This window comes from Vespa velutina, chromosome 14 (genome assembly GCF_912470025.1).
Source record: "Vespa velutina chromosome 14, iVesVel2.1, whole genome shotgun sequence".
NCBI classification, from domain to species: domain Eukaryota; kingdom Metazoa; phylum Arthropoda; class Insecta; order Hymenoptera; family Vespidae; genus Vespa; species Vespa velutina.
The window spans coordinates 5,153,180-5,173,517 of NC_062201.1; the positions used below are offsets into that span (position 1 = coordinate 5,153,180).

Here is a 20,338-nt window from a genome sequence, read left to right on the forward strand (position 1 = left end):
GGCGCGAAGGTGAAGCAGGTCATTCGAGTTCGTCTAACAAGGAACATCTTTGAGACGTTCGCTTACGATTTTGACGATACTTCGTAAGATTAAAGAACGAACGAGGATATAAGTAGGGAAGATATAAGAAATGTTGAAAAATATCATTCAACGGTATTTTATGTTTCAAAAAAACATTGTCGTATCCGAATTCATTATTGGCTCGTAATATTACGATTTACGTTTGTCCATTTTGTAATAATTGCCAGTAAAATATAGGTGTATAAACCTACCACGTATTTGCTTGCTTTTTGATCCTGTCAAGCTTCGTCATAGTCGTAGATGAACACCTCGCGGATGTTTCTTGTAAGAGAAAAATGGAATCTTTAAAAGATTCGAACTCTTCGATCGTCGACAATCGTCTTCCATTCGAATTATTCCAGAGTACGAAATAAATTGTATATTTGGCGAAACGATCGTTAAGAAGAAATAACCGAGAGAAAAAAGAGAAAGGGTCGATATGGAAGTCGAGTATCGTTCTCGAAAGTATCGCCGTCGAGGTGCGCGTCCTATCGAGGTCCTGCGTGTGAAGAGCATAATCGTGATTAGATCTTGACGCGAGGAAGAGCTCGTCGAGTGGATCTCTTCTCGTTTAGTAATCGCACGGGTGTTCGTATATAGCTCGCCTATGCATACTTACAGCTCTCGATCTCGATATGACAGAGTTGACGATCCATCGGGAAGTATTGTAAGTTCATAGGGCATGATGCCGTAATTGTTAAGCTGTAACAGATTTCGTTTTTATAGGTAAATGATAAAAAGAAAAGAAAAGGAAAGAAAAGAAAAGAAAAGAAAAGAAAAGAAAAGAAAAGAAAAGAAAAAGAAAAGAAAAAAACACAAACCTTAGAAAAACTTTATACAATTTTCGATCGATAGTGGATAATAGCTATTCAGTAAGGAAGGCGAAGGCTCGAAGAACGGGAATGCAAAAAATAAGGTAATTGTAATGTCTGACCGAGTTAGATATGCACGGCTCGTTTGAATATAGGTGATGCCGTTAATATCGAAGGACTCTTGGGTGCTCGAAAGATTAGAGCGACTCTAGATAGCGACGGTGAAACGATAGAGCAAGGATAGAGAATACAGGTGGGGTACAACGGGACAGGGAACAAATTTGTCGTGCCTGGCACAATTGCTCCCCAAAGTGCGACAGGCCATCTCGAACGGACGATAGGAAGAGAGAGGAGCGTGAGCGCGTGCATTTGGAAGGCTCAAGGGAATTTAGGAATCTCGTGGTGCTTGGAGTTGGAGGCCCTATGATAGTTGGCCCTTATCCCACGACGATGGAGGCTTAACAGGGCCGATGGAAACGATTCGATCGAATTAATCGAAGACGAGAAATCGCGTCGAGGAAGAAATCATCGTCCTTCCATTCTTTATGATTCCGGATTTTAGACCGGAATCGTTCCTTTTCTTTCTATCTCTTTTATCGCGTCATTATTGTCGATTAAGATTTCATTGATTTCACGCGATTTCGTATATTTCAGCGAAAGAATTTTCACGATCTAAGGAAAGCTTAGCTTGAAGATTTCGCACGTTTGTTGTTCAGTTTTCCATAATTCTCGAAGACTTTACATTTCGTACTTAAAGTTGGCAGATTCTTCGAATATCATCGTATGCTCCGGGTACTCACCGAATGCTACGGGTGATGCTACCGGAATGGTGAATACGAATGAACTCGTTGCTGGTGGTAGCGATGTGAAAGTAGGACTGCTTCTCGTTCACGAAGAACGTATCCGGTACCCAGATGTTCTTGATGAACTCGGAACCGACGCTGAGCGTCTCGACGCCTTTTTGTTGCGTGAAGGCGAGTCGTGGATCCGTCCAGAATTGTCGAAAGTAAAAATCCAACGTAAAGTCCTGACGATAGACACGAAATTCTCGTTAATAAAAAAGTCACTTGTTCGTTCGTCTGAGCGCTGAAGGAACGAGGATTTCATCGAAGATGAAAGATATTTCCAATTAAGATATTTCCTTCGAATACACGCGAGTTCATCGTAAAAAAAAAAAAAAAAACAGGATATATCCATTGAATGGTATTTAATAGAAAATTTCATCGATTTTTCTTGCTAATGAATTCTTCTCTTCGATCCTCTCGTTCCTCGAGCGCTATAGTATCCTCTATTACACGGGAAAGCATAAAGGAAATTCTCAGCGTCTTTACGAGAGAGTATTTTTCGATCGTGAAATGCGGGGCTGGGAAGAACTGGACGAAGATCAAAGCGCCGATCGAGGAAGTCGACGACGACTTCAACGGAGTCGTCGGCTTCCTTCATTTCTCTTTCTCTCTCTCTCTCTCTCTCTCTCTCTCTCTCTCTCTCTCTCTCTCTCTCTCTCTCTCTCTCTCTCTCTCTTTCTATTTTTCTTTTAAAGGCTGGTGTGAACGTTCTGTTGGATGGTGTCGTTTTAACGTGGATGGGGTAAACGAAATATGTAGCGACGCAATGCGAAAAAGATACGAACGGCCGATAGAATGGAAGAGGAAATGCAGAACCGAGATCGTAGACGTCGACAGGTAGCTCAAATTCTTATCGCATCTTATATCGTTCTCTTTATTAGCTTGCTCCGTCTATCTCGTACATCGTTTCATAGCTGTCTTTCCAACTTTGTCTCCATTCCTTCCTTCCTTCGTTTTTATTCACTCGCTTGATATCTCTCAAGAAAGTCTAGTACTCTACACGTGTGATATCAGTGCAACTCGAGACGAGACTAATTCGATGGGGAAGCATCGTTATAAACTTCTCGAGCGTTGATTTTACGAGATTTCGTTTATCAAACTCTATATCGGTAGTGTCTCATTTACATTGCAAGAAATTAGAAACAATTATGACAACGCAACGAACTTTTCGAGAAGAAGGAAGAAGGATCAAATTTGTCTTTATCGTGGAATTATTTTTCACGTAATATCGCAACTCGATAAACGAGCGTTCTTTCGAAAGACAATCAACAAGAGATTTTCCGTACGTTCGAGATTCCTGTCGACGTCGGCGCTCTCCAGGACGAGTGTTTCGCGACGCGAAAATAATTCGTTTCTACATAAGAGGTAGTATACTATACGCGTATAGATACGTAAGTAGAGACGCGGAAGGAACGAGTTGCAGGAACGTGTGTCATATATAGGTTGTACTACAAACACACACACACACACATATATATATATATATATATATATATATATATGTATGCATATGTCTCTATGCACTACTATATGGTACATTTAAAGACTACATAGAGAGAGCATTTCGATAAACCAACACGTGCAGAGAAACATGCTACGGGACGTTTTACATACTGCATGCATCGCGCGTGTGTATCTATGTATATATTAGATGTGTATATAGATATAAAAGGTATATCCATCTCATAGAGATTTATATGTACGAATTATTTAAACTGCTTCCACGCGTACTCACAGTCAGACGACGGCCTTGCCTTTTCGTACACACCGGTGATCGATATAACGAAGGTGAGAAAAGTGTTTTGCGTTCGATCGTCGATAACCATAGATAACCGTATGTATTTGTGATTCGCTAGACGTAATTTCAATACGTAAAACGATTAGGTATAAATAGGATGGATAACTAGGAACGGATACGAATTTCACGAACACGAATAGAAGCACTAAATTTTATCGATATCGCGTTATCGTTTAGAAAAAATATTTTTCCTTGTCGATCGATCTTGGCTTAGCTATTTCCAACAAAATATCGAAAGGTTTTATGCGCCTACGAAGGTACAGCAGTCACGCGAGAATACGTACTCGTATCAGCGTGTACGCCTTGAAATTCAGCGTTTATGCGGAATAAGCGTCGATAAATAGGACCGCATCGACGGAATCCCAAATGCGAATCCATCGAATATATGTATATGGGGTACATTTGCTCGCGATGCGAATGCACAACGGGTGTGCACAAAAGACGAGATGACTAATGCGTTTAACATTCGCCGAGGAATCTCGTCGGTTTCTTTAGTTTTCAACATCGTATGATAATGATTCGATTGATTTTCTTTTTCATTTAAATCGATATTTCTCGATCGAGGAGCACTAAATAAGCCCGCTTGGTATTATGCACAAGGATTTCCCGTCGAGAATCGTCTATTGCTGTTCTCACGTGAAGAATCGTCTATTGCGTGTTCCCACGGATCGTCCTCTAACGACGCGCGAGTGTTGAAGCGCACGATGTATTTATCGGACTTTGGCTAACTTTGAAAGCTCGACCAAATTTTGCCGATATATTTTGCCCAGTTAACATCGGGTAAAAGCGTATCTCGCAGTAAAATTCGGAGATATACGTCCGAACTTTTGGCAATTTCGCGCATTACGTAGGCGGCAAAGGAATTAACCAAGTTTTCGAAGCCGTTACAGATGCGTAACTTACGTCGTCTTTCACGGAAGTACTAAGGACTTGATTCGTGTTTCGTTAAGATCGTTTTGAACTAAGGAGACTCTTTTTTCCAATAAGTAATTGAGTAACGAGCGTAGAAACGACTTTGTTGTCAACTATCAAATACTTAATAAGTTAATTAATAACGTTACATCCAGTTGACTGGTATAATTATATATTTGTAGAATAGGTCAATTCTCTAGATAGTCAAAGTGTCGACGAACACGAAAGTGGAAGGCATCGATGGCTCTTGGATTAGCAACATAAGCATCGTCGTTGTCGTCGTCGTCGTCGTCGTCGTCATCGTCGTCGTCGACGTCGTAAGTTACTCGTTCGTTCCGTTTGGCGTTACTCCAGGCGCACTGCAGGCCATGCGATGACGCGCTACGCTCGTGTATCGCATTATGCTTTACGATAATTGCAAAGCTGCGTCCTCTCGACGTTTTAGTCGATATCCTTTTCTCTTCACCGAAGAAACTTGGAAAAAGTCCGCGAAGTTGGAAACGTTCCTTCCACGGTATATCTTCGAGAGTTCATGCTTGTCCGTGAAACGACACGAAACGTAATTAATGACCGGCGAAAGCGGTAAATCTTTCCTCGAGCTATTCCTTTTGTTCTTACTCGGTTGCACATTGTTATGTACTTTTATCGAATCGACGATACAAACGCTTTTATCCTAGCTCGTATTTATTAACGTGGATCTCCGCATCTTGCGTGGGATTCATTTCGAGACGATACAAAGTCTGAACTTGCAACTCTGTGGATATACCGGATTCATCGATACTCATCGATAACATGGATTTATTCGAATAAATTTCGTAGAGCAAAGAATGGAGGTATAAGATAAGGAACGAAAAATAAGAAAACTTTTATGATACACGGGAAATCTCGAAGAGACGTTCGGTCTGAACGGTTATCGAGATCGTTTAAAAGGAAGGGCACAGATTTTCGAGGAAGTCCGTTCTGACGGTGGAACGCGGGGATGGCGCACGCAATCTTTCGATGAAATGAAAAAAAAAAAAAAAAAAAAAAAAAAAAAAAAAACTTGAGAAATAAAAGAAGAAGCTGCACAAAAGCGTATATCAAGCGAAAGCTTGAAAGCGATCGAAAAAATCGACGTTACAAGGCGTACTTGAGGTTGAATCGAAGTATCGAAGATCGAGGAGATCGCATCTCAAGTGGAAGATAAGATCTCATTCGTTCTTATTATCTCGTGATCATGCCTCTCGTACCTTTATATTCGTCTTATTCGCACGACAAAATATTATATATATATATATATATATATATATGTATGTATATATATATATATACACAGACACGCGCGCACATATATATATGTACACACGTATTATAAAGTGATGATATAACATACATACATACACACATAGACGCGCGCGCGTACATGTACGGCATGACGCAACTTATTTTTAGATGAATAGGTATATAGCGACCAGAAGCGCACTGCACACACTGACAATGATACAGCTCATATAATTGGTGTTATATATTGATATTGAATAATACTTAATGTCATATAATGATAGACATACATATATATATATTTATATATATATATATACCGAGGAATATATACATATATATTCTTTTGAAATTTAAAATGTAAAACTATATGCATATATTTTAATGTCGTATATATATATATATATATATATATACATATATATACACAATATGCACGTCTATCCGTATGTATAGATCTCGATTGTGGTCGACGGAGCTATACACACAAACTTTTGATTTTGTCTTTTCTCTTTTCTTTTCTGTTCTTGTTCTTTTTTTCTTTTCTTCCTTTTTCTTCTTTATCTTTTATCATGTGCGATCGTCGGCTGGGCCAAGGGAACGATAGGAAAAAGTATATTCTCTCTTTCTCTCTCTTTCTCTCCAGCATGCGAACGAGTACACGATTATCCGTCGCTTTTCTCGATTGTTATTCGAAGAATCGCCCCGAAAAGGATAGACAGACGATGCACGATCAAGGAGGAAGCGGAGATCGTAAAGGGGCATTATACTTCGCGGCCATTGTTCGCGTTCAGGATGATTCTCGATATCGAGAAAGGTTTGGAAGAGCGAGAAAGCGGAAGACGATGCTTAAGAGAATCCTCGTCCCTTCTCCCTTCGTTGTTGCTATTGGATACGACGGTGCTCGGAGAGAAAGAGCGAACGAGATAGGAAGAGGACAGGGAAAGAGGGCTTGGAATTTTTCGATGGGATGATCTTGTATGCTGTGGACCTTACGTAGGTTCACGGAGTATAAGAGAGAAGAAGGGTATAATATAGGGACGGAGAGAGCAAGAGGATACGATAAATGTAGGTATATATATACATAGGAGAACGTATCGGAGGGTCGCCAGCGGGTGTAAAAAATCGCGAGTCACGTCCCAGGTGACAGTGTCGACTTGATTTGGTTTCCGCACAGGGCTCAACACCTGGGGTCCAGCCTCGTACATTCAGCTCCAAACTCCTACTCCCTGGATCACATTTTTCTTTTCTTCTTTCTTTTTTTTTTTTTTTTTTTTTTTTTTTTTTTTTTTTTTTTCTTTTTTTTTCTAATAAACGAGGCCAGCCTTCGATAAACGCATACCGCTAGAGCGTAAACTTTGAGTTTCGCTCGGAGTTTTGTCAAACCTAAACTTTGTCATTTTAAACTTTCGAAAAGTCTTTCATTTGGCTCGATCATCTCTTCCTCTCCTTTTCTCCTTCTTCTATTTTCTTTCTTTAAAGGAAACTTATTTTTCCTTAGACACATACATAAGATCGCTCGATAATAAGATAATCGATAACACCGATCTTTAATTAATTCGCGTCGAGCAATAACCGTACACTCTGTTAGGTCGAATCTTGTATTCCGACACATACTCGAGCTTACACGCGTACGTATTCTTCTTTTTTTTTGTTTGTTTTTCTTTTTTTTTTCTACGCGTCTTCGATGTCGATCGAAGTAGAAAAGATACGAGTCACGGCGGATCCAGTTCAGTGCTTGTTTGAATCTGAGTGTAGACACCGGAACGATTACTTTCGAATTTCTACTGCAGGAGTTATTAAATAACACGTAGTATAGAACGCCGTAATCTTTTACACGCTATAACGATGTATCATCCTTAGAGAATAACTTTTGCCATGGAACGAGTACGTATATATTGTATAATAAATATTACGGATATATATATCCGTAATATTTATTATATATGATATTATATATATATATATATAATATCATGTATACGTATACACACACGTACGCGCTTATACATACACGCCTCGATAAACGGATGCGTGCTAATATACACATAATTATCTCTTTATTTATTTATTTACTCGTTTATACGTGTGTGAATATCGTACGTGACGATAGATACGCGTGGCGCGCACGTACACATGTACGTGTATACACGTACGTACGCGATGATATCGTTGTATATACGTGCGCGATTTAATTACACGCGTATATATGCGTGCTGTAACGTATGTGCGGCCTGCGGTGCTCGATAATTCGATACTATAAAACTATTACCATATTAAACTTGAAATAATTTCTTATTGTTGATAAGGCCGTCCTTTCTTTCTATTTTTCTTTTGTTCCTTTATTTTAATTATTTTTCTCTCGATCAAATTTCGTACGTAAACTCACGTCTCTCGCAGATTTAAAGTCAAAAAAGAAAGATAATAGCCAAGGAGCAAACAGAAGCATCATTCTGTAAGGTTCAACGAGTTATCATGGCCGCTAAATCGAGCACCGCGGGTGGGGCCATGCAACAAGAACATCGCAAATCGAATCAAACGAGTCAACCATAAACCATAAACGAAGTGGACAAGAATATATCTTGCGAAGACTGTGGAACGTAGCAAGGTTCCCTTGTAACAGTTCAGCCAACCAAACAGCTGTGACGAGCTATAAAAACGTAGGTTAGTAGGCGATTCGTATGTGTATAATGCGAATGTATGTAAATGGAAGACCTGCTGGTGGTTGTTTCTTGAGTTTGTGAGTATTTTCGTGTGTATATATGTGTATCTCTCTCTCTCTCTCTCTCTCTCTCCCTCTCTCTCTCTCTCTCTCTCTCTCTCTCTCTCTCTCTCTTTCTCTCTCTCCCTTTCCCCCTCTCTCTCTCTCTCTCTCTATCTCTCTTTCTCTCTCTCTCTCTCTCTTTCTCTCCCCTCTATTTCTTCCTCGCGTGTATCTATGTCTTCTACATATCTATACTTGTACATACGTATTTAAAGTGTAACTCCGTGTATACGCGTGTGTATGTTACATGGTCAAACGCGTACATATTAAACACCCCTCGTTCGTAACGCTTACATGCCTCGATCAAACCCTTTTTGTCTATAGCTATGCGAAATCTAATCCAGTTTCGATCATCTTCAAAACCTTTTATTTTTCCAATCGAGGAGAATCATTGCACGAATCATTTTTTTTTTCTTCATTGAAACGAAAACCTACTTTTGTAGCTATTTATATTTCAAATGATAGTCGTAGAAGAGCTAGCGAAATCACGAGTTGTTCGATATCAAAAGTAATAAGTAGAATAATTATATCTACGTTCTTTTTCTCTATTTTTCTCTTATTCTCTCTCTCCCTCCCTCTCTCGCTAGCTTACTCTTTCGAGAAAACATCTATACGGGTCGTATCGTAAGAGAGAGAGAGAGAGAGAGAGAGAGAGAGAGAGAGATTAATAAACGAGTAACGTGATGATCGGAAAGCCGATTCGAGCAACGAAGCGAAAATTTATCCACGGTCGACGCGATCGATTCTACGCGATCTAACGAAGGCCTTCCACCATCGCTTTTACCGACGTTGAACTTTAATAACCCTTTAACGAGCGTATCTATGAAGAGAGCATAAACCGACACCCTTGAAAAGTACCATCCCCTCTCTTTTGATCCCGATTTTACCTAAAAAAAGAAAGAACGATATTGGCTTCACCTAACTTAGAATATACTTCCCATTTTCACGAGGTTTCAGGCCTCGATTAGCGAAGGTGTAATTGCTTTTCGTGCGGTCACGAGAGAGAGAAAGAGAGAGAGAGAGAGAGAGAGAGAGAGAAAGAAAGAGAGAGAGAAAGAGAGAGAGGGAAAGAGAGAAAGAGAGAGAGAGAAAGAGAGAGAGAGAGAGAGAGAGGGAAAGAGAGAGAGGGGGGATGACCTTGTGTGTACACACAAACTTATCGAGACCACGACCTTCGAGTAGTTCAAAAAAAGAAAGATAGTGTAACAAAATCGCAAAATAAATCAATGTTTCCTCACGAGTGACATGTTTGTGTATGTGTGTGCATGTATTTTCTTTTTATGTAGTATAGAGACTCGCGCGAAGGGATAGGATCATAGAGAAATGATCATTTTTCGGATGAAAATCGAATGGCAGTATTAAAATAGTATTAAAATGGGAGAGGAACGACGGCGATATCTTAAAGGAGATTGGATCGATAAGGGTTGATTAGGATTTACTGAAAAAAAAAAAAAAAAAAAAAGAAAATAATAAACGAACGAATGGACCAACGAATGTGAGTTTGTATGAGTTTGAATGCACACTGTACCATCAACACTTCGGACACGGAGCTGATGCTGAGGACATACATGGTGACTCCGACTTCCACGGGCGGACCTGCAATCAACAAAACCATCCGGCCTTGGTCGCTCTGATTATCCGCTAAAATCTCTTTAGTAACTGTGATTAATGTTAAATGCATCCTGATCTGATTTATCGTTTAGATTGTTTTTCATTCTTAAGTTATCTCTTTCCTTTTTTTTCCTCTCCCTATTATTATTATCATGTTTTTTCTTTTTTCTCATAAACTTGCGTGCATCCGCTTAAGCACACATATAGATTATAGTGCGCAGCACGATTATATCGTTATGGATGATCTATGGGGAAACTTCGTCTCCGACCAGTCTAAGTGTCGATCACGTTCATCAGCTGAACGAACAAAACGATATAAGAGAATGACGAGAAAACGCGAATGGATATCAATGATCGAGACGAGCGTCGGAGACGAAGCGTTAGTCGAAGAAAGCTCGCACCCTGCACGAAACCAAATCAACAGGACTCGTCGGCCACGTTGCTTTCCGAGCTAAAAGAATAACTATATCGTACTTGACTTCTTTTCTACGTACGTACGCGACGCATATACATATGTACGCGTGCATATGTATATGTACATATGTAGTATATGAACTTTATATTGCACATTTGCAGTCACGCAGCGAGGTGACTTTTATCTTACGACCAGATACGGTCTCCCGAATTTTTATTCGTTCTCTTTTATTTTTTTCTCTTTTTTTTTTTTTTTCCCATTATACGCTACGTTTCTACTACTTTTCTTTTGTACATTTTTGTTTCCCGTTTTTTTTTTTTTATACTCCTTTACTTTTGACTGGTTTTTCTTTTTGGCTTATCTACCCGCAGCCTCGACGCTGCGATACAAATTGTTATTTACTTCCAATTAGCGAATCGTGATTAATTAATTAATTAGCGTATCCGTGTATACGTGTCCGAGGGGGAAAGGGGGGACAACTGGTATCGTGATAGCAAATTTTGAATAAATCTCGTTCTTCGATTACCTTCTACTGTTTTTTTTTCTTTCTTTCTTTTTTTTTTTTTTTTTTTTTTTTTCTTTCCTCATATCGATCGCCGCCTTGTCTCGTGAATTTTATTTTCAATTTCGTTGCCTCGAAAAATGTATAGAAATTGTATCATTTCTTTTCGGCATTTCTTATTATTCATTTTAATTACAATATAAATTGCTGTCATTGTCACTGCGATCGTCGATTCCGGGCGATCATGTTCGAGAGCTAAAGAACAAAAGATAGACTTGCGAGTGTTACGCGGGGAGCAAGCGGAAGGTGGACGTTCTTCTCTAAAATTATTTGTTAAATTAGAGGGAGGGAAGCAGACGTCCTGCGGAGAGAGACACGTTCATAGTACGAGAGTTTCGAATTTGTGTGTGTCGAAGACGTACGTGTGGTAAAACGTGCGATGTCCAGACAGAGAAGGGCGTAGGTTAAAAATAAGGGCGGGGGCGGGGCGGCGCGGGGTGGGCTCGGGGTCCGGACGGATAGAACAAATAGAACGATAATCATAAGAAAGTAAGAATATAACAGTAATGGTAATGTCTTTTTAATTGATGATAGTGATGGTATAATAATAATAATAATAATAATAATAATAATAATAATAATATAATGTAATATAATATATCGTAGGTGATGGCAGGCGGGCAGCCCATCTCAGCAACCGCGGCATAGCAGCTAGCGTCTAAGAACGGACTAACGGGACGGTCGTGCGTGTGTGTGTGTGTGTGTCTTTGTGAATTATTTTGTTCACTCCATATTTGTTAGAAATTTACGCGCAATACCGTTCTGTCCATTATAGAGATCTATTCTACTTTATTATTTTTTATTTCGAAAGATCGCAAAAGGTCAAATCTTTACGGTCAAAACGGTAGTTCGCTCTTCTTGATTGTGTGTACATAGTAGTCGTATTTCTGTTTATGTATTGCGACGTGCCGAGGTGAGAATGCCGTGTAATTTTTGACGTGTTTCGTCAATAGATATATTAACTCGCACACGCGCACGTAAAAGGAGTAGTACGTAGTTTATAAAATAAGTAGCTAAAATTAGCGTGATATATGAAGTGAATAAAAAGTTTTAGTCGACCTCAACGTAGTAACTTAATAGTAAAAGCTTTATGTAAACCATGTTCTTTAGTCGAAATAAACGCTAGCACGACACTTTCGCATCGTTGGACGATTTCAAACCCGTTAAAGAGGAAAACATTTAAGATCTAAGAAAGCTTCGTTCTCTCTCGGGGGATTTGATATTTTCAATATTTTCGAGCTACCTCCTTCGTTCAAACCTTCCTTACACCTACGTGTTTCCCAGCGATAAATCTCAAAAGGTATGTGACACACCGCCATTACGTGCATCAGATATTCTAATTAGTTCGGAGTATTCTCGTTATCCACGATTTTTCTGCAAACGATTAGCTTAACCCCAATCTCGCTATAACAAAGTCCACGATATATCTGATTTACCTCTAGCCGTTTTTTCTTTCTCCTTTTCCCTTTCTATGCTCCTTTTTCTTCCATTTACTTATTTTCATTTTTTCTTTTTTTCTTTCTTTCCCCAACGTTATACATCGAATAATTTCGCGGACGTCCATTAGTGTAATTATAGATGTAACGACGAAAAGAAGGCAATTTATATCTACATCGTGCTCGTATCAAAAGTTGGCGCGTTAAGAAGAAAAGCGAAATGTTTCCCCATCGCTTCGGAAAATTTCATCGATGTTAAGAGGTAAACGGTCTTAATATTTGATGCTTTTCCGTTGGATTTCAGTTGGCCAACTTTCAGGCTCGTTTATTCAAAACTTTCTTCCCGCGAGTTTTACTCTCCCCGCACAGCTTGGAACATCTCCTTGGAAGATTCGTGGTATCGACACGAGTTCACAGGGCATCGAGTTCGGCCCCGTTCGAAATCATACAAGTGAAACATAAAAAGAAATTGCAATTATCGAACGCGAGTTAACTATAAATAATTTGATTTTCTTCGACGATCCATATCCCATTGTTATTTAAGCGTACTTACTTGCATCTTACACGATTAATATTTTAAAGTAATTTTCTTTGAAACAAAAATTTCTAACATTTCATTTCGCAATTTCCACTTATTTTCTCAAAAAGAATCAACAGCTATTCGGTTGTATCACGATTATCGGGGAACCTTGTATAGAGAGATAGAAGCGTAGAATCGAGATTGAAGGAACCAGAGCGAGAGCGAGAGCGAGAGCGAGAGCGAGAGAGAGATAGAGAGAGAAGGAAGATTGTCTAGTAGTAAGGACGTAATCGTGTTAGACGATCGACGTTCGCGCAGTAAGAGAAGTGTATCGCTGGAAGAGACAACGACAGCATCCAACAAAGGTCCTCCGTTGCAACGAAAAGCAGATCAAAGGAGCACATAGCTTGAGGAAATGCGATTCTGTTCGCGGCAACCAAGCTAATTTCATTCTCGAATTCGAAGAGCTTTGTCGATTGTCGCACGACGCTTCGCTGGTCCAAGTCGAGTCAACGAGCTTTTCGACAGCCTCAGGATCAATCCCGAGGGCAAGTCTCTTTCTTTCTTTCTTCCTTCCTTCCTTCCTTCCTTCCTTCCTTCCTTTCCACGTTCCTTCGCAGGAGGTGTGGAGTGAGAGGAACGAGATTAAAATCGAGTAAAAGCAACGTATCTGCAGCGGGACACGCGGAGTGCTCGTGCATCTAATGAATTCTACCGTTTCTATCTTTCTCTTTCTCTACTCATATAGGTTACAACGAAACGAATTTTGATCTTGCCAATTTTTCACGTTCAATGAAAAACAAGAACGTTAATAAACTTCGCGATGAAACTTATTCTTTACCTTACGAATCTCCGTCTATCGTACTCTTGTGCGCGCGTGCGAGTGACGCTTCTTCGTAAGAAGATATTTCTTTTTTCTTTTTTCTTTCTACGTAACGCTGCTTCCATCGACGATCTCCCGTCTACCGTGTGTTCGTATGTGTATGTGTGTGTGTGTGTGTGTGTGTTTGTGATATCGAAGGTTAAAAAACACGGGCACTAATGTGTGATTGCACGGGCAAGAGACAATATCAAGGGGGTTAGGGCTCAAGGGCGGGCGAGGGGGGTGGTAATGATGGTGGTGGTGATAGTGGTGTTTGGCGAAGGTGGATATCGTCGAAACGATTCGGAAATGATATATAAATCAATTGATTTCAGCAATTTATGGACTAAGACCTAGGGTAGTACCATTTTCACTTCGGATAGCGAGCTGATGCTCAAGACGTACATGGTGACGCCCACCTCGACGGGAGGACCTGAAAGCGAAGGTTAGTCAGACTGAGTCGGCCGTCAATGGGCCGTTAGCGGTCTGTTTTATATACACTGGTGCTGTGATTTTATATTTTGGATATATGTATATATGTATATATGTATATATATATATATATATATATATATATATATATATATATATATATATATGGGATGGCACGGGATTTCATTAATGGCGTGTGCTTTCGTGTGCCTCTGTGTATATTCGTTTCTTTCGCTACGTCGGATGGTATCGCTGAAAGTGGTAATTGCTCATAGATTAGATCGTCGACCGATGCGAGAAAAAGATAGATATATATCTATATAGGTATGTATACGTATATGATTTCTCGCGCGACAAGTGCGCGTACGCTCGAACTCGGCTCTTATCACGTCTTCAAATGCGGACTCTGTAAAACCTGTCGGTCGATTACTATTTTCTCTCAACCGTGTTATCGCTGAGACTCGTGTTCGTCGATAGGCAACGGAGGCTTACTACGATTAATGCCGCGAAGTGTGATTAAAACGCAGCCATGCGATTACCGGTTTCCACCGGTCAATCATTTTTTTTATCTTTTTGTTCTCATTTTTTTTTTCTCTTTCCCTTTTCTACAGGCTCGCTCGGTAATACCAGCTAGCTCGCAAAAGCTGGGCCATAGTTTGGCTCGAAAGTAAAAGGGCGATTAGGCGCTCGAATCGTTCAGGCAAAAGCCTCACTTGATTTTTCATTCGTTCTCGCCATCATCCCGCGACGGCAGAGGATTTATCGTGTTCCCATGCCGGAACGTTGTCTCCCCGCCAGCCCGTAAGACTTTGATCGATACCGAAGTTATTTTCGGTGCTGAAACGTCGACGAAGCGTCGATTCGATCGCAAATCCTCACCTTGCATCGGACCCGCATCTCTTTTTTCCCCTCTTTACGGACGATTTACAGCGATTTAGAAGAACTCTTTCGTCTCGTTCGAGCGTGCGATGATTGGCCGAGAATTTAAATATGTTCTACCTTCCTTTTTCTTTTTTTTCCTCTTGATTTCATACTTTTCGCTTCGTCGTAGGATTCGAACATATCTACTTAGATTTTCGAAAGAAGAATTTGCGAGGATGATATGGCGATCGTGGTATTAAAAGATTAAAGATTTTTATCAAGGATGGCAACAAGGAGAATCGTAGAGTTCTCAGATTATGGTTCGATATTGAAGCGTTAAAATTGTCTTTTCGACAAAAGAAACGTCGCTGGAGCAAATTTCCTTTCGTCATTTCTCTCTCTCTCTCTCTCTCTCTCTCTCTCTCTCTCTCGAGGAATAACCTTCTATCCAATTAGGATTATAATTTTCCAGCCCAGCTATTTTCTCATTTTTCCATTTTTAACGAAGCTAGGGACTTAGAATGTCATACTGTCCAGCAAGGTTACAAATGGTAAGGCAGGACAGGGCAGAGATGTAGAATGCAGCCAGTAGGATTCAACGGATGGGGTGGAATTTTCGCGAGAGTTGACTCGTAAACAACGTCCCTGCCAACGGCATCGGTCGGTACTCGACCGATATATATCTTCATTTCCATTTCTAGGATGTTTTTAAAGCCCTATTCCCGAAGAACGTCCCGTATGGGCTGCATAAATCGCAATGACACATCCATAGCCAGCTACCGTTCGCGAATCTCGTGAGAAACGTTAATTGAAACGTAGCTAGTATCGTTTTCTCGTTCGTAAGGACAAAGAGAAAAGAGATAAAGAAAGAAAAAGTGGAAACGAAAACGAGGAGTGAACGAGTCAACGTCGGGCGACCTGCCAAAAACGTTCACCGTGTTCAAAAGTGGACATTTTCTTTTTTTTTTTTTTTCCTTTTTCTTCTTTCATTCGGACTCAGCGAATACACCTTTGACTACACCTGTTTGCGACGAATCATCCTTCTTCGGGCTTCTGTCGAACGAACAACGGAAAATCATTGTTTCATTCTTTCCTTCCTACGACGTGATAATATACCAAGATGAAAAAGTTTGTTTAAATACTTTAAGGCACATATAAGCTTCGGGTTCTTTTCCACTTTCTCTCTCTCTCTCTCTCCCCCCCTCTCTCTTTGCTTTTTATTTTTTTGCGGTGTAGATTAAAAGATACGAGCGAGCCTGGATTTATCATAAACTACGTTTCTTTATTTAAACGCGCAAGAAGTTTCTCATTTTATAAAGACGAACGTCGATTATCGCGATAATTTACTTTTCAGGACATAATAAAACCGCAGGATTTCGTAGCAAGTTTTACATGATTCGAGATAAGCGCAGACTCGTTAATTAGTAAAAGTAAGGCGGTTTAAATTTCGTTTTCCCTTATCGTAGAAAAGTAAAAAGAAGTCGGCAGTAGTATGGAGAACGTCGGGCGTCGTCTATCTCGTATTAGTTCTTCGCGGCACGTATTCCATCATTTGAAGCTCCCGTTCGATCCTTCGAAGAATATCGGAACGAAGGGATATAGTTCGAGTAAAGCGCAAACTTACGAAACTCTTTTTATTTATCCGACGGATGTGGGATATTATCATGGCTTTCGCCGTGGCACGGTGAATGAACGATCCAACGGTGATCTAAATTTTTAATGTCGGAACACCAAATTCTATGAATCCGATATGAATCCTTTTTCTTCTAGAGCAGGAGTGCCTCGGGAGGAATATCGACGATTCGACGTGGGTTTTCACGGAGAAGGTCGGTATAAATAAATGTTTAGCTAAGAGTTTATCGTGCGGATCTTTTTTTTTTTGTCGTTCGCATTATCAAGAGAATCCGATTAAGAGCGGGTTAACGCATAATCAATTTGGATCGGAAGGTAAATAGAAAATAAAGCAGAGATCGAAGGGAGACGTTAGAATTTGTGTCGGGCTACGGGCCAGGAGCGTGAACCAAGAGGAAGAAGCTCGAAGCCGAATCTGGAAACGTCCCAGAGCACGATTGGCCACGACGACCGCCGAAAAGAACGCGCTCGGCATCGAAATCGTAATCGTAGATGAGAAACGAGGGAGTTGGGGGAGTGGAAGAGGAGAGATGCCCGTTAACGGTAACCACTGGCAACCCGAGGAGCGTCTCAGCATCGATCCGAGTTTTATCGAAGCACTCTCTACCCCTATCTCCCCCTGTTTTACTCTTTGCCCCGCCCTGCGAGTTCGCGTTCACAAAATTTGACTTTACCGCGGGAATTTACTCGTTCCTACGGCTTCGACTGCTCGACTTTCAAACTATCCAACGAACCTCTCGATAGGAGAATGATTTCAAAAGAAACTCACGGTAAGAGCAAAGAGAAAGATTCATTAAAATTTCCCCTTTAATCCTTTAATACCGAGGTACACTCGCTTAGAGATTACTGTCGTTTCGATTTATTTCCACATGCTACTTTACTATTTGCGATTGCAAACTTTCCTCCCAAATCTTTAATCATATTTCTTAATTTATCAGACAGAGAATGTTTCAGGACTCTCCTATCGATTTATCTCGAGTATTAACGGTTGAGGTAAAATCATGCAAAGAGCCGATGCTACGAAGAAGCTTCTCCTCGTATTTCGATTAATTCTTAAATTCGTGCAAAGTTTTAAGTTGAGAGTCAACAGAAAAGAGAGAGAGAGAGAGAGAGAGAGAGAGAGAAAAGAAACAATCAAATTGTTTTCTTCTTGGATGCCTTGAGTGCAAAAGAAAGATGCTCCTCTTTTTCTTCTTTCCTCTTCCCTCCCCGACATCCCTGAAACGACACTGTCAAGGCACAGTCTTGATTTCTTCCCCTTTCTTACCCTACATGATCTCCCTTTACTGCCACTTCGAAGAACTCACTCGAGATACGAAAGCGAGCAATATCCAGTGAAGTTTTCGCGTTTAAGAGATTACGCGAGAAAATGTCGCTTTATCGCAAGATCCATGATTCGTCCATACGTACAATCCTCGTCAGTTGAAAATTAAATTAGACGATTCATTTAATCGACTCTTGAAAATAATACAATCGAAAAACTGTTATGCATCCTTCGTTAAACGTGAAAACAAAAGTTGATCAGAAAAAAATTTTACGTATATATATATATATATATATAAGTCTTATTTCGAACGAAGCACTCATATAGATAGACGTTCGCGACTCGATTATTCATCGAATTCCCTCATGCGCTTCGCTTACCTCTTAACGAAAGATAATTTTATGCGATATATTATCAGCCAGCGTAATCATCCTTTTTTATTTGAAAAGAGTCAATACTTGCTCGAGTCTTGATCTTTCGAGATCCATTTTCTCTTTTTTCTCCGTTGCTCGTAAAAACTGCACACACGGGATGAGGCCCGCAGAGAAACTAGCAAATTACTCCTTTTTCGTTTGCAGGCCGAGTACGACACGCGAGTTTCTATTCCGACGTTCGTCCCGGTACCACTGTCGAGGTTTTTTTTTATCGAACCGAGTATACGCCCACGAGCTTGCTCCCTATTGTTCCGAATATTCTTTTCTGTATCGTTCATGACGAAAGAGTAAGCGGCGTCAAAAATATTTCTCGGGGCATTCTTTCTCGTTTCTCTCTTCTCTCTTTTTCTCTCTCTCTCGCTCACTCATTTACCCTTTTACTCCCTTTTGCTCGTGCCTATATCTATATTTAATCCAATCCATTCCTCCCTTCCAGGTTTACATTTTTATCGATATTTATATGAACGATTATTTTTAGATTCTGCTTTCAGTTCCGATAAGTACGTACGTACAAATTTATTCGACGTTTTGCTGCCCTTATTCTTTTTTCTCTCTTCTTTCGAATTCACTTATCGCGAAATCGAATCTCAGCGATCTTTTTCCTCGAGTTCGAGCGCACAAATGAAATACATTTAGCGAATTTTTAGCGATCGAAATACGCGCAGTAACGTCTTGGATATCATCGAATATTCATCGAAAAATCTTTAGGGGTATCTCTTTATTGTATTAAACGATCTTATCACGATTGCACGTGTCACTGTTACGACAATAATCTTCGGATCTCCCAATCGTTAGGTCATCGAGACTTTAAGAAAAAGATAATCGGCGTAACGACTTTAAAGACTATGTATCACGAAGAAGCGAACAAGCGTGGCACGAATAGTAAGCGTGGAAATTAATTAGAGAGAGAGAGAGAGAGAGAGAGAGAGAGAGAGAGAGAGAGGGGGAAAGAGACGGGGAGATACGAGGGAGAATTTTAAAACATCAAAACTAACGAGCAAGGATACTCTCTTTTTCTCTCTCTCTCTCTCTCTCTCTCATTTCTCATTTTTTTCTACCTCTCAAACTTTCATTGGCATCGATATTAATAATTTTGCGATCGCAACCATATTACGATTCTTGCCACGCCTCAGTGATCCAAAGTGTCGATAATGATTTTGATTTCGAATTATCGATTCTTTTGTTTTAAACAGGAGAGGCAATCGATCGTTCTTACTCACCTCCGTAGTTCGGCCTTACTCTTTTATCGTAACTGACGGAAAAGGAGTCCAGTATCGCTGAGATGTTGACGTCCCCCAGCATACTACCGCCGCCGGTTCTGCAAAAATATAAAAATAAAAAAGAGATACATTTATTTGTATTACAATAGAGATGCAGTAGCTCGCGTTTCTCTCATCCGGTATCCGCTGCTCGATTTCAATTTCCTGATGAAAATACGTGAAATATAGAGAAACGAGATAAGGTTTCCGTTAGATAAATTTCTCATTATAAACCCTCTAAATCACAGACGCGTACGTACGATATCCTTTTTGCATGTGGATCACGTATATGGATGTACGTACGCGTACAAGATAACATATTCAATAACGAGGTATCGTTAATTAGACACGAACTGTAGAACAATCGTAGTAAAAAGAAAATGCATGAAGAAGAAGAGAAGGAGCGTTGAAAAGCGTATACACGTTGAATACATTAGTCTCGTCTGAATAGAAACAGTAGATAGTAGACCTTTTGATCAGACTCCTGTGTGACGAGTAGGTCTACTAATCAAGTCGTCGTTATCCCTGACGTTTCTCCTTTCGAGCGTGCAAGTAGAAGAGGACGAGCTTTGGTCGGACGCGGTAAAGTGTATAGGCAA

General features: G+C 40.2%; 1 protein-coding gene and 1 long non-coding RNA gene across 22 annotated transcripts in view; one reads left to right on the forward strand and one right to left on the reverse strand.

Annotated features, from left to right (window-relative positions):
* LOC124954075 (gamma-aminobutyric acid receptor subunit beta) overlaps nt 1-20,338 on the reverse strand; it is a 56,633-nt gene that overhangs the window by 14,926 nt on the left and 21,369 nt on the right. For 9 of the 21 annotated variants that reach the window (XR_007102436.1, XM_047506413.1, XM_047506412.1 and 6 more), the window contains exons 2-5: nt 19,701-19,798; nt 9,980-10,071; nt 1,673-1,899; nt 680-762 (exon numbers count right to left, since the gene is read on the reverse strand). Coding sequence is in view for 20 of the 21 variants with exons in the window: in XM_047506413.1 (XP_047362369.1) it covers nt 680-762; nt 1,673-1,899; nt 9,980-10,071; nt 19,701-19,798 (500 nt within the window). In the remaining variant the exon portion in view is untranslated. Of the gene's footprint in view, nt 1-679; nt 763-1,672; nt 1,900-9,979; nt 10,072-14,222; nt 14,291-19,700; nt 19,799-20,338 lie in introns of all 21 variants that reach the window. The other 12 variants (XM_047506423.1, XM_047506421.1, XM_047506416.1 and 9 more) reach the window with 2 other exon arrangements.
* Nucleotides 1-20,338, forward strand: part of LOC124954084 — a 30,070-nt gene that overhangs the window by 3,464 nt on the left and 6,268 nt on the right. The window contains exon 2 of the long non-coding RNA XR_007102442.1: nt 14,193-14,302. This is a non-coding gene — a long non-coding RNA (uncharacterized LOC124954084). The remainder of the gene's footprint in view (nt 1-14,192; nt 14,303-20,338) is intronic.